General features: G+C 46.8%; 1 protein-coding gene across 1 annotated transcript in view; it reads left to right on the top strand.

Annotated features, from left to right (window-relative positions):
- The window catches only part of LOC108937256 (PC3-like endoprotease variant B), a 44,091-nt gene that overhangs the window by 12,748 nt on the left and 17,453 nt on the right, over positions 1-13,890 (top strand). The window contains exons 7-10 of the mRNA XM_029254307.1: positions 8,239-8,276; positions 8,458-8,537; positions 8,809-8,897; positions 9,535-9,707. Coding sequence (XP_029110140.1) covers positions 8,239-8,276; positions 8,458-8,537; positions 8,809-8,897; positions 9,535-9,707 — 380 coding nt within the window. The remainder of the gene's footprint in view (positions 1-8,238; positions 8,277-8,457; positions 8,538-8,808; positions 8,898-9,534; positions 9,708-13,890) is intronic.

The raw sequence follows: 13,890 nt of genomic DNA, 5'->3' as shown, positions 1-13,890 counted from the left end.
AGCCTTATTTCGCCCAGGAAAAAAACACACTGGTCTTCTTATTTCAGTCCACCATCACCTGAAATAAACATCCTGCTAGGTTTCCACAAAGGTCAGTGGTTGCAGTTGACACAATCTCTCTGAAACTCTTTTCGCTGCACTGTGCTTGTCCCTCCTTTGTGCCCCTCAATCTATAAAAGCTCAGGGAGAGGCTGATTTCAGGCTTGTAATTTTATGATTTAATCTCCTGCACTGCTGTCATTCTCCCTCAACTCAGGGAAAGGCAGTAACCTCTTCACAGGATGATGCCAACAGGCAACATGATCTACCCCCTTCCCTCCTCAGACGGTCCTCATAATCCAAGTACCCTTAAAGAACAGAGCACATAATGAAAGTCAGAGCCTCAGCACATTGTTAGGAACTGACACGTTTCTTCAGGTTAATCAGAGCAGTGTACTTAATATGTATCTTTGTAATTATTCTCCCTGTCTCTACAGATGAAGGTATTTCGCACACATCTTAGCACTTTAGCTTTAAAGGAGTAGTAGGTAGCTTGGTGATTAGAGCTGTTGCCATTGGCTCTAGGAACCCAGGTTCATCATCAAGGTACTTGCTCTGAACTGATGTAGTAAAAAATTCCTAGCTTCACAAGCTGTTTTGGATAGAAGTCTCAGCTCAATGTATTAATGTATTATTTGTACACATCTCTTTCTTAGTTAAAGGCAGGGAGGACAAGGGAGTGTCCTCCCAACTGGGTTGGGAGCATTTCATGGACTCTTGGTATAAAAGTAGTGAAGAAGGATAAACATATTAGAAGTATTATTTTGTCCAAAAATCCATGGTTTTTATACTATTGACAGCTGTTAGCAATGTGGTAACAGCTGTCACCTTTTGATCTGAAAATTGTGGGTTCAGATCTTACCTGCTGCTGTAGTATCATTGACCAAGGTATTTACCCTCAGTTGGTCCAGTAAAATTGCCCTGTGGTATAAATAAGTAAATAATTGTTATTTACAAGGGTACTACATACAGAGGTGGGATTCAAACCTGTGGCCTCGCGATCCAAAGGCAGCAGCCCTAACCACTAAAGTACCTTTCCTTTGAAGCACAGACCACTCTGGAACATTTTTTTTTTTCAATTATTTTATTTTCATTTAGCTGGTGCCATACAAATATTGTACATTATGTGATGCACGATGTTACCTACTTTGAAGGTTAGTAATAAAAATAAGAGCCTACTGCTGGGTAGCCTCCCCTGTATAGGTATGTTTTGCCTTGATATTAATTACAATTATTTGGGTAATGCTAGTTGAAAGTTTTACTTAGTTTGATATTTTGGGCATAACAGCATGTATTTTAGTGTTTTGTTTACCAGTGTCTCAACTGTGGACCTTACCTCACTTTGAATATTTCTGGATACACTGTGGACCACAGTGGATGGATGGGTGGATGGATGGATGGAGAACTATGACCACACACACACACACACACACACACACACACACACACACACACACACACACACACACACACACACACACACACACACACACACACACACATTCATTTTCTGAACCGCTTGTCCCATACAGAATATACTAATTATAGCTGTGCCTGCCTGCAACTGAATTGGTGTTCTCCCTGTTGGGGTCAGTGGTGTCATTGTCTTATGGAAGACATCAATCAGGCTTTCTAATTCCAAGGCTTGTGAGATTTAGCCTCTAATTCTCTTTTCCAGCAGAGGTCACACAGAAGTCAGACTTTATTGATTCTTCTTGGATGTGTTTCAAAAAGACCAAATGTCTTCCATCCTATGTATGAAAATTAGAAAAGGGTGTTCATTTTGACCTCTATGTTTACTGAAGTAAGAAATACCAATATCCATCCATCCATCCATCCATTGTCAACAACCGCTTGTCCTAAGCGGGGTTACGGTGAGCCGGAGCCTAACCTAGCAACACAGGGCACAAGGTCGAAGGGGGAGGGGACACACCCAGGACGCTATGCCAGTCTGTCACAAGGCACCTCACGCAGGGCTCGAACCCCAGACCCGACACACACACACACACACACATTTTCAGAACCGCTTGTCCCATGTGGGGTCGCGGGGAACCGAAGCCTACCCGGTAACACAGGGCGTAAGGCCGGAGGGGGAGGGGACACACCCAGGACAGGACACCAGTCCGTCGCAAGGCACCCCAAGCAGGACTCGAACCGCAGACCCACTGAAGAGCAGGACCCGGTCCAACCCACTGCGCCACCGCGCCCCCTACCCGACACACAGCGGGCAGAAATACTAATGTAATAATGTAATTTTAGGTAACTGATTTAAAATGAAAAATTGTATTTGACCTTGGAGGGGGTGCGGTGGCGCAGTGGGTTGGACCACAGTCCTGCTCTCCGGTGGGTCTGGGGTTCGAGTCCCGCTTGGGGTGTCTTGCGACGGACTGGCGTCCCGTCCTGGGTGTGTCCCCTCCCCCTCCGGCCTTACGCCCTGTGTTACCGGGTTGGCTCCGGTTCCCCGTGACCCCGTATAGGACAAGCGGTTCTGAAAATGTGTGTGTATTTGACCTTGGCTAGCCTAATTATGCTGGACCAGCCAGTGGCTGAAGGTGCTCTTCTGTTTATCCAGGGTGGTGTGCAGGGGGTCATTGTCCATCATGGACTGGAGTTTGTCTAGACTCCTCTGTGGTATTTCCACTGGAGAGTCCAGTCCAACTCCTAGTACCAAGCCAGTATTCCTGATTAGTTTATTCAGTGGGAACTCTATTACCCCATCAAACAACTGCATAGAAGACTGCAGCAGCTACAGCAGACAGGACAGACACCATTGTTTGCTACTACAACTGCACTCGCCATTCAGAAAGGCTCCGTGGGCACAGTTGAATAAGAAAATGAAATAAATTATCTTAAAACATTATTTCCCTGAAACAAACAGCAATGAAGTAAAACCGCATATTAGAAAGAATACGAGTTGACTTTTGTATATTCACTGTAAGAGTTGTCATATATTGATATATCATCTATGCATTGGGGTTATTTGTAGTAACTATAGTGTGGTCCCTGTGCTTTGGAATTTTTGTACTCTGGATTTGCAGTTTTATTAAGTAAATTAAAGGGCAGCAGGTTTACATTACATTTGTTTAGCAGAAGCTTTTCTCCAGAGCAAATTCCAGTGAACTCTATGTACTTCTACCAGCCAACACAGCTTAGTCACCAAGGTGACTTACACTGCTAGATACACTACTTACAATGGCTCACTCATCCATACATTACTCATCTATACATCAGTGGAACACACTCTCTGTCACTTACACACTATGGGGGAATGGGAACAGCATGTCTTTGGACTGTGGGAGGAAACCCACGCAGACACGGGGAGAACATGCAAACTCCACACAGACTGAGCAGGGAATCAAACCCACATCCTCTCACACCACCCAGGCACTGTGAGGCAGCAGTGCTACTCACTGTGCCACTGTGCCCATAATGCAGTAAATGCCTGTAAAGCAGGTAATAAGTGACTACAGCTGCTCCCATTGGATCTGAAAGGTGCAGGTTCAAATCCCATCTCCTGCTGCAGTACTCTTGAGCAAGATACTTGCCTTAAATTGCTCCACTAAAAAAAAATAACTAGCTGTATAAAATGGTAATTTGCTGTGAGCTGCTCTGAATAAAAATGTGTGCTAAATGTAAACTCTGTATGAGCTGATCCTTTTAACAAGGTTTAAAGTGGTTTTTTCTGTCCTCATGAAACTATTCTCAGACTGTCACACATCACAAGGAGTAATTCTTCCCATCAATCTTATCATGCTGGATTTGCCTTAGCACACATCTGAGTCTGTGAGAGTGAGAGAGAGGAGGAAGACTGGGGAAATTGCTTAATTGCCACATTTTTCATCTCCATCCCTTGTTTTATAGGGTGGAGAGCCCTGAAGTAGTGGCGTGTGATTCATGGCCGTCACTGACAAGGGAAGCAGCCCAATCCCTCATCACTGCTGTTGTGTTGCAGGACTCACCCGCACAATTACTGTGATAAATACAAGCTATTTGTTTCCCCCTTTTTCACAAGACCTGCTTGTGGTTAATGCAAACACAGAGTGTCGGAATTAAGCCAAGGTCTTTCCATTCCCCCTACGCACACTAAAGAGCGAGATGGAGCTCAGCAGCAGGGAACCTGGTAGTGTTAGACTTGAGGAAGAAGAAAAATTTAAGTAAAGAAGAGAGCGTTAGGGATAAGGTTCTGCAGCAAACCTGGTCCCAGTAGCTACCGCTGTGAGTGCTTTTTAAACTGTTTGTTATTATTATTATTGTGGCGCAGTGGGGTGGACCGGGTCCTGCTCTTCTGTGGGTCTGCGGTTCGAGTCCTGCTTGGGGTGCCTTGCGACGGACTGGCGTCCCGTCCTGGGTGTGTCCCCTCTCCCTCTGGCCTTACGCCCTGTGTTACCGGGTAGGCTCTGGTTCCCCGTGACCCCGTATGGGACAAGCGGTTCTGAAAATGTGTGTGTGTGTGTGTGTGTGTGTGTATTATTATTATTAATGCAGTTGTTTCAATTTACTTTTATAGAATGCTAATTTTTTCCAGTGACACATATTGCTGACCAAAGTTACTGTAAATTAGTCAATATTACGGTTATGACGGTTATAGTTAAGTATAGTTAAGAAACTCAGTAGGTAGCTGAGGAGATTTCAAAAAAAAAAAAAAAAAATTTCTGACATTCCAAGTACCAGTGGCTGCCCACCTGTCTCGGGCATACTAATGTGTTTGATTGAATATCGTGATTTTAATTAGTGTATGCATGTGTACAGTGTATTCTGCTGCTGCTTCTGCAGAGGATTTTATGCTGCACTTGGTGTCTCAAACCCAAAGTTTTTGCTTTTCAGTGGTGTCAGTCTACCTATTTCCTGCTTAATTCTAGTGTAAGACCCTCTAAATTACCAATGATTGAACAATGACTGGAAAAAAAAAATTATAAAGCCTTAATGTAACGGTCAAATGAAGATCATCTAGCGTAAAACACACACACACTTCCTGAACCGCTCGTCCCATACGGGGTCACGGGGAACCAGAGGCTACCCGGCAACACGGCGTAAGGCCGGAGGAGGAGGGGACACACCCAGGACGGGACGCCAGTCCGTCACAAGGCACCCCAAGCAGGACTCAAACCCCAGACCCACCATAGAGCAGGACCCGGTCCGACCCGGTCCAACCCACTGCGCCACCGCGCCCCCTCTTGCGTAAAACATTCCTTCCTAATGCTGCACAGTCCTTCTATAGCATTGACAAATAAACATCAGTTTTAAAATATACTTATATACATTAAAAGATAAGTTACAAATTGTGTTTTTCATCTAAGAACCAATAACATTTTTCCATAAGAAATAATGGTAATTCAGTTTCCTCACAATGGAAGTTTGTTGAATGTGGTGATTCCATGGAATGAATTAACTCCATTATATAAGGGATGGCTGAACTCACTTACAGTGACATGTACACCTAAACGCACACTGTTGCACACACATTTAATGCACTGATCCAAAGTACATGCCCTTGCATACACATTTTCCAACAACAGCATGAAGTAACAGAGCTCTTTGCCAACCTTGTTTTGACCCAGCATCCAGCTCCCAGCTGCCCTGGGTTGTTCTCTGCCCGTTTGGTAGGACGTCCAGCTGTTCATCTCCAGGGTGCAGTGGAGCAGCATTGGCTGTGAATACTAATAAGCCATTCCCCTTGCCACTGTGTACACAGTGTGTGTGTGTGTGTGTGTGTGTGTGTGTGTGTGTGTGTGTGTGTGTGTGTTCTTGTATGCCCGGGCAATGTATGAATCCATTGTGACTGGCAAGTGTTACACAACAGAAAGTAAAGTTAACTGAATGCAGAAACAAGATTTATCTGCATTAAGAGATTTGGAATGCATAGAATTGCATAGAATTAGCACAGCACCATAAGGCGAAATAAACTGCAGAAACACAGACATTGTTTACCTGAGAAAGAAGACTTAGAAAAATTTAATTGAGCACAAGATAACAGAGAGGGTTAACAGTTCACAGAGAATTTCTTGGACAGAATTATGTGTACAAACACAGAAAGAATGAACAGAATACAAATTTTTTTTGTCACCAGCACCCACCCTTAGAGCCAGGTTTGGCATTGGTGTTTGTCTTTGATTCTCATCTTGAAAATGGTATATCAGAGGGTGTATTCTAACTATTGAGGCATCATTCACCTCAGGCTTCTCTGGCGAGCCTACGCCTAGGAAGAGGAGGCTCCAATCAACAGGAAGAGTAAACTAACCATTCAGCCTTGTAAGGATGCTTACAGGATTTTTGATATTGGTAGATCTGGTCTTCATGAGCTTTATGAATCTGGAAAAAATGAGCAGTTGTATGCCTTGGGGTATTCTATGGGAACTTCTACATGGGTATGGCATCTGCTAGTCAGGGTACTTTCCACATGCCTATTGGTTGTAATGTTTTTAGAGTGGGCATTTCTTTCACTGTGTCAACCTTGCTGTGGTTTAAAGCCTTGAGAGCTCCAGAGATCCAGAAATCTATTTAGTCTGAAGCCTTATGTACCTGATGGGATCAATGCTTGGTAAACTGGTCTATTCTGATTGGCCAGACAAAAAGCAATCATAATAACAGATCTACATTAATGTACAAAATATTAGTAAGAGTGCTCTATCCTGATTGGAGTTACCAGGAACCACTTAGGGCTAGTTTTTACAGCAAGTTCCTTCTGGCTAGGTGACCCATGTGGCCAGGCCTAGCTCAGCTCAAAAGGAATATGGAGAGTGTCCTTATGGACTCCCCTTCCCCAAGGTTAGGTGTGGCAGTCGGGTGAGCTCCAAGTCACTCAGTGGGCAGGAATTCGTTGGATGGATGGGGTTTCTTCAGTGTATGCATCAGAATTTGTGTTTTTATTTTATAAATTTAATCCTGTTTGTGATTTTTCTGGATGAAGGCACTGTCAGGGATTAGCAAGTGTCCCTGTGCTTTGTGGGGCCATTAGGGTTACATTATTTCTCTTTGGAAATGAGTGATCAGCAAGACCAACACCTTGTTCTGGCAGCTGCAGTATTGCAAACACTGCACAGGACTGCTTGTCTACAACACCATCCTCTGCTCTGCAAAATGAAGCATATCATAGGTTCATAGAGGCTGAAAAGAGATTCTTCTTCACGAGGAGTTGGAGACTGTGGAAAGCTACAATCCTTACTGGGATAAGCAGTTCTCAGTATGGGTCAGTGGACAGACTGACAGATGAAATGATGTTTTAACAATCTTATGTTTGACACTTTCCATTGTTATTTGTTGCATTAAAAATCTCCTAATTTCAATATAACAAATCAAAATTGATGTAAAAATAAATCAAAAACAACTACAAGAGGGTAATCGAAATGTAGAAGTATTCTTATTTTCTTTACAAATTGAGTACTTGAGTAAAAGTAGAATGTATCAATACCAGAATTTACTCTAAGAGAGTAAATGGGACTCATCCCTAAGCTCTAATAAATATATACATTGTGCTTCCTGCTGCTAATATTTGTGGTGCTTCATCTTTTTTCCCTGTTTATCTAGAAACTAATCCTGTTTATCTTGATTACTATGGATTACGTACTAAATCAATTCAGGTTTAATATACTGTTGTAGTGTCCCCTCTTGAGTGTCATAATGGCACTCTTTAAAGCCAGTTCCTGAAACACCCTGAATGATCTACCAGTTACTGTGAACGACTCACAGAGGTAGCTGCAGAAGAGCAGGCTACTGACCACTCAGAGAAGGTCTCAGTGAAGTGTGTGTGGTGGACAGAACTGAGGAGCTCACCGCAGAAACAGCCGCAAATCCTCCCTGTGGGTGGCAGCCAGCAGAGCAGCACAAAGGGCCCTGTGGTCCAACAGTTTCATTGCCACTGCTTCGCCTAAATTAACACATTCATCTGGGCCCAAAGGACAGCATGTTACTATGGTAACTTCACTGCCTCCCCATGACAAAGGAATCTCCATCTCAGCTGGGTGGTGACTCCAGGAGTGAAAGAGACCCCCAGGCTACTGGTACCATAGAGACAAAAGAATAAGAGAGACTTAACAGAAGTGCAGAGAAGGGGCATGCTAACAGATACTATACCATGTATGCCTTTGTTATGAGTGCACATTAATAAGTGCAGTGGTATGTGCATCCATGTATGTTTTCAACGATTGCAGGTCTTGCGGTAACATAATCAGATTTCTACTGCAGTTTCCTCTTGTTTTGCAGGGGTTGATCACACTAATGAGGATCTCAGAAAAAACTTTGTGAGTACACAACATATACTGTATATTTCATTACTCAGTTATTAACAGAACAGGTCCCTTTAGGATGGGTTTTGGAGCACTGCAGCAGTGAATATGGATGAATAGTAGATGTGATACAAACCAGAAGAAAATGCCAACTGAGAAGTTCCCTATCTTTAACTGACATTGTGATGGGTTTCAGGAGGCTTTTGCCAGCTTTGACCTGCGCGGTGCTCATGGGCTGTCCCATGATCCCATGCCTCTGCGAGACGCAGACAATGGGTGAGCGAGTTGTGGCATAACATAGATGCAGTCACTGCTTTTGGGTTAACATGGACACTGTACGTGACTGTTTTGAAGTCATTCTATCAGTTCTATATACTGGGTATAAACTTTGTGTAGAATGGCTTCAGATGTGTTTTATAATGTGAAAGTGCAATGTAGATGGTGTGTAATTACTGCAGAATGACTTGTAAGGCAGATGTAAAACAAGCAATGGTTGCGCAAATGTGTAAGAACCACATGGTGATGTAATGTTATTTGTATCACCCAGTCATGGGACAAGGTGCGCAGGAGAGGTAGCAATGGAGGCCAACAACTCTTTCTGCGGAGTAGGTATTGCCTTTAATGCAAGAATCGGTGGTAAGTGTCTGTTCATAAACACTTTTATTTTCATGCAACTCTTTGGCAGAGGTTCACCAGTGTAATACCAGTATGAACACACAAATATTATTCATTCACAGTTACAGATTGCTAATAATTTTCAAGTTTCTAGGATATTATGAGGCAGTCTGAGCTAACTGCTTTCCCCAAGCTATCTAGTGTCACAAACACATTCTGGTCCCAGATTTGTATATGTATATGTGCATTCACTGATCATGGCTGTCCCATGTGGCCATTGACCAAACCAATTTGGATGTTTCACTTACAAATATAGTTCTACAGAACATTAATATGCATTAATTGACCATGCTAGTTCACAGCCTAACATACATGTTGTGACAAGGTAAAAATGCCAGTACCATTACAAACTTGTGTTGTGACTCCGTGCTGTTTATAAAACCAATAAAAAAGAATATTATAAACAGGAAGGAACAGCAGTTACGAATAGTTGTTTTACATATTAATGTGCTATTATGATTTACAAATAATGCATACAAAAAAGAAACTTAGACGTAAGCAGTTATTTCTTTTCTGTAAAATGTTTATAGAAACACCCAACATTGAATTGAGTGGACCAAAGTCTGAATTATAGGAGTTGTGTCTTTGATCCCACCAGGCATCCGCTTGCTGGATGGCACAGTGACAGACTCCATGGAGGCCACAGCACTCTCCTACAATAACCACTTCATCGACATCTACACCTGCTGTTGGGGTCCGAAGGATGATGGAATGGAGATGGCAGGTCCCGGCCCACTATCAGAGAAGGCCCTTCGGCTCGGAGCCCAGAAGGCATGGCCAAGCATTCTTGCATCACTTCCCACACACAACAAAGTTCTGACAATTTATTTCACTCACATGGTCACCCATGGCCACCCTTAGTCCCTGACACTACTCTAGACCAGTGGGTCTCAAAGTGTTTCAAACTGAGGACCACTTTGCCAAAATAAAATATACAGTGGACCACCTATGCCTACAGCCACTTCTTAGCACACATAAAAATTATATTTCATTTAATGTATCTATGTGAAAAATGCTAATATTTCAACAAAAAAATACATATTTTGTGAAGTTATTCATTAATTAAAAAGTTTACATGAAGACTGTAATTACCTGTGATGAGATGTCAAAGACCCCTCCTCGAACCGCCACCTTAACGTGGTGGAGGGCTTTGAGTGCCTGAATGATCTCAGGAGCTATGTTGCCTGTGGCTATATGCCCCTGGTAGGGTCTCCCATGGCAAACAGATTCTGGGTGACAGACGAGACAAAACGCGGTTCAAAACCCCCTTATGATGACCCTTAAATCAAGGTTCTCGTTTACCCCGCCCGGTATGGGGTCACCGGGGCCCCACCCTGGAGCCAGGCCTCGGGGGAGGCCTCGCATGTGAGTGCCTGGTGGCCAGGTCTATGCCCACGGGGCCTAGCCAGGCTCAGCCCGAAGCCAAGATGTGGAGCTGCTCTTCGGTGGGCTCACCACCTGCCGGAGAGGCCGTAAGGGGCCGGTGCGTTGTGATTTGGGCGGTGGTCGGGGCCGAGTGCCCGGCCGACCCAAACCTTGGGCGCCAACTCTGGCTTTTGGGACTTGGAATGTCACCTCACTGGCGGGGAAGGAGCCTGAGCTAGTGCAGGAGGTTGAGAGATACCATCTAGATATAGTCGGGCTCACTTCCACTCACAGCTTGGGCTCTGGAACCACTCTTCTTGACAAAGGGTGGACTCTCCACTATTCTGGCGTTGCCCAGGGTGAGAGGCGGCGGGCGGGTGTGGGCTTATTAATAGCCCCCCAGTTCAGCCACCATGTGTTGGAGTCTACCCCAGTGAACGAGAGGGTCGTCTCCCTGCACCTTCGGGCTAGGGAACGGTCTCTTACTGTCATTTGTGCTTATGCGCCTAGCGGCAGTGCAGAGTACCCGGCCTTTTTAGAGTCCCTGGGGGGCGTGCTGGAAAGCGCTCCCACTGGAGACTCTGTCGTTCTACTGGGGGACTTTAACACCACGTGTGCAGCGACAGTGACACCTGGAGGGGCGTAATTGGGAGGAACGGCCTCCCTGATCTGAACCCGAGCGGTGAGTTGTTATTGGATTTCTGTGCTAGTCACGGTTTGTCCATAACAAACACCATGTTCATGCATAAGGGTGTCCATCAGTGCACTTGGCACCAGGACGCCCTAGGTCGGAGGTCGATGATCGACTTTGTAGTCGTTTCTTCTGATCTTCGGCCATATGTCTTGGACACTCGGGTGAAGAGAGGGGCTGAGCTGTCAACTGATCACCACCTGGTGGTGAGTTGGATTTGATGGCAGGGGAGAAAGCTGGACAGACCTGGCAGGCCCAAACGCATAGTGAACGTCTGTTGGGAACGTTTGGCGGAGGCCCCTGTCAGAGAGGTCTTCAACTCCCACCTCCGACAGAGCTTCAACCAGGTCCCGAGGGAGGTGGGGGACACTGAGTCTGAATGGACTATGTTCCACGCCTCCATTGTCGGGGCGGCGGTTCGGAGCTGCGGCCATAAGGTCTCCGGCGCCTGTCGCGGCGGCAATCCCTGAACACGGTGGTGGACACCGGAGGTAAAGGATGCTTCAAGCTGAAGAAGGAGTTCTATTGGGCCTGGCTGGCTCATGGGACTCCTGAAACAGCTGACAGGTACCGACGGGCCAGGCGGAACGCGGCTCTGGCAGTCGCCGCGGCAAAAACCCGGGCCTGGGAGGAGTTCGGTGAGGCCATGGAGGAGGACTTTCAGTCGGCCTCGAAGAGATTCTGGCAAACCGTCCGGTGACTCAGAAGGGGGAAGCAGTGTTCCGCCAACACTGTTTACAGTGGAAGTGGTGCGCTGCTGACCTCAGCTGAGGATGTCCTCGGGTGGTGGAAGGAGTACTTTGAGGATCTCCTCAATCCCTCCGACACGCCTTCCGTAGAGGAAGCTGAGGCTGGAGACTCGTCCATTACCCTAGCTGAAGTTGCTGAGGTAGTCAAAAAACTCCTCGGTGGCAAGGCTCCGGGGGTGTATGAGATCTGCCCCGAGTTTCTCAAGTCTCTGGATGTTGTGGGGCTGTCTTAGCTGACACGCCTCTGCAGCATTGCATGGAGCTTGGGAACAGTGCCTCTGGACTGGCAGACTGGGGTGGTGGTCGTCCCTCTTTTTAAGAAGGGGGACCGGAGATTGTGTTCCAACTATAGGGGGATCACACTCCTTAGCCTCTCTGGGAAAGTCTATGCTGGGGTACTGGAGAGGAGAATCCGGCTGATAGTCGAACATCGGATTCAGGAGGAGCAATGCGGTTTTCGCCCTGGCCGTGGAACATTGGACCAGCTCTATACCCTCACTAGGGTGTTGGAGGGTTCATGGGAGTTTGCCCAACCAGTCCATATGTGTTTGGTGGACCTGGAGAAGGCATTCGACCATGTCCCTCGTGGCATCCTGTGGGAGGTACACACACACACACACACACACACACACACACACACACACACACACACACACACACACACACACACACACATTTTCAGAACCGCTTGTCCCATACGGGGTCGCGGGGAACTGGAGCCTACCCGGTAACACAGGGCGTAAGGCCGGAGGGGGAGGGGACACACCCAGGACGGGACGCCAGTCCGCCGCAAGGTACCCCAAGCGGGACTCGAACCCCAGACCCACTGGAGAGCAGGACCCGGTCCAACCCACTGTGCCACCATGCCCCCCTGTGGGAGGTATTTCGGGATTATGGGGTTCAGGTCTTGCTGTTACGGGCTGTTCGTTCCCTGTATGACCGGAGCAGGAGCTTGGTTCGCATTGCCAGCAGTAAGTCAGACGTGTTCCCGGTGCATGTTGGACTCCGCCAGGGCTGACCTTTGTCACCGATTCTGTTCATTATCTTCATGGACAGAATTTCTAGGCGCAGCCAGGGAACGGAGGGTGTCTGTTTCGGTGGCCGCAGGATCTCGTCTCTGCTTTTTGCGGACGATGTAGTCCTGTTGGCTTCATCGAATCAAGACTTACAGCGTGCACTGGAGAGGTTTGTAGTGAGTGCGAAGTGGCGGGGATGAGAATCAGCACCTCCAAATCCGAGGCCATGGTTCTCAGTCGGAAAAAGGTGGATTGTCCCCTCCGGGTTAGGGGGGAGTTGCTCCCTCAAGTGGAGGAGCTTAAGTATCTCGGGGTCTTGTTCACGAGTGAGAGAAAAATGGAGCGGCAGGTTGACAGACGGATCGGTGCAGCTTCCGCAGTAATGCGGTCATTGTACCGGTCTGTTGTGGTGAAGAAGGAGCTGAGTCGTAAGGTGAAGCTTTCAATTTACCGGTCGATCTACGTTCCTACCCTCACCTATGGTCATGAACTCTGGATCATGACCGAAAGAATGAGATCGCGGATACAAGCGGCAGAAATGAGTTTCCTCCGCAGAGTGGCTGGGCGTACCCTTAGGGATAGGGTGAGGAGCTCAGTCACCCGGGAGGAGCTCGGAGTAGAGCCGCTGCTCCTCCGCATCGAGAGGAGCCAGTTGAGGTGGCTCGGGCACCTGTTCCGGATGCCTCCTGGACGCCTCCCTGGTGAGGTGTTCCGGGCATGTCCCACTGGGAGGAGGCCTCGGGGCAGACCCAGGACACGTTGGAGAGACTACGTCTCCCAGCTGGCCTGGGAACGCCTTGGGGTTCCCCCAGAGGAGCTGGAGGAGGTATGCGGGGAGAGGGAAGTCTGGGGGGCTCTGCTTGGACTACTGCCCCCGCGACCCGGTCCCGGATGAGCGGAGGAAGATGGATGGATGGATGGAGATGTCAAGGAGGTGATATCTGGGCCAAAGCTGGAGAGCTTGTTTCACATCAGGCCCAATGTTTATTTATTTCCTCTTTCTTTTTTATGTAGGTTAATAAACTGGAATTAATGCAACTAAAATAACTTCTACTGTGACACAGCAGATTAAAATCGGTTAGTGCAAGCAAAACGATGCATACAGTGATTTTTATTAGAAATGAAAACACCAT

The sequence above is a fragment of the Scleropages formosus genome, chromosome 8 (assembly GCF_900964775.1).
Source record: "Scleropages formosus chromosome 8, fSclFor1.1, whole genome shotgun sequence".
NCBI classification, from domain to species: Eukaryota; Metazoa; Chordata; class Actinopteri; order Osteoglossiformes; family Osteoglossidae; genus Scleropages; species Scleropages formosus.
The sequence above is the reverse complement of the archived record's forward strand: the minus strand, read 5'-3'. Positions and strand labels throughout refer to the sequence as shown.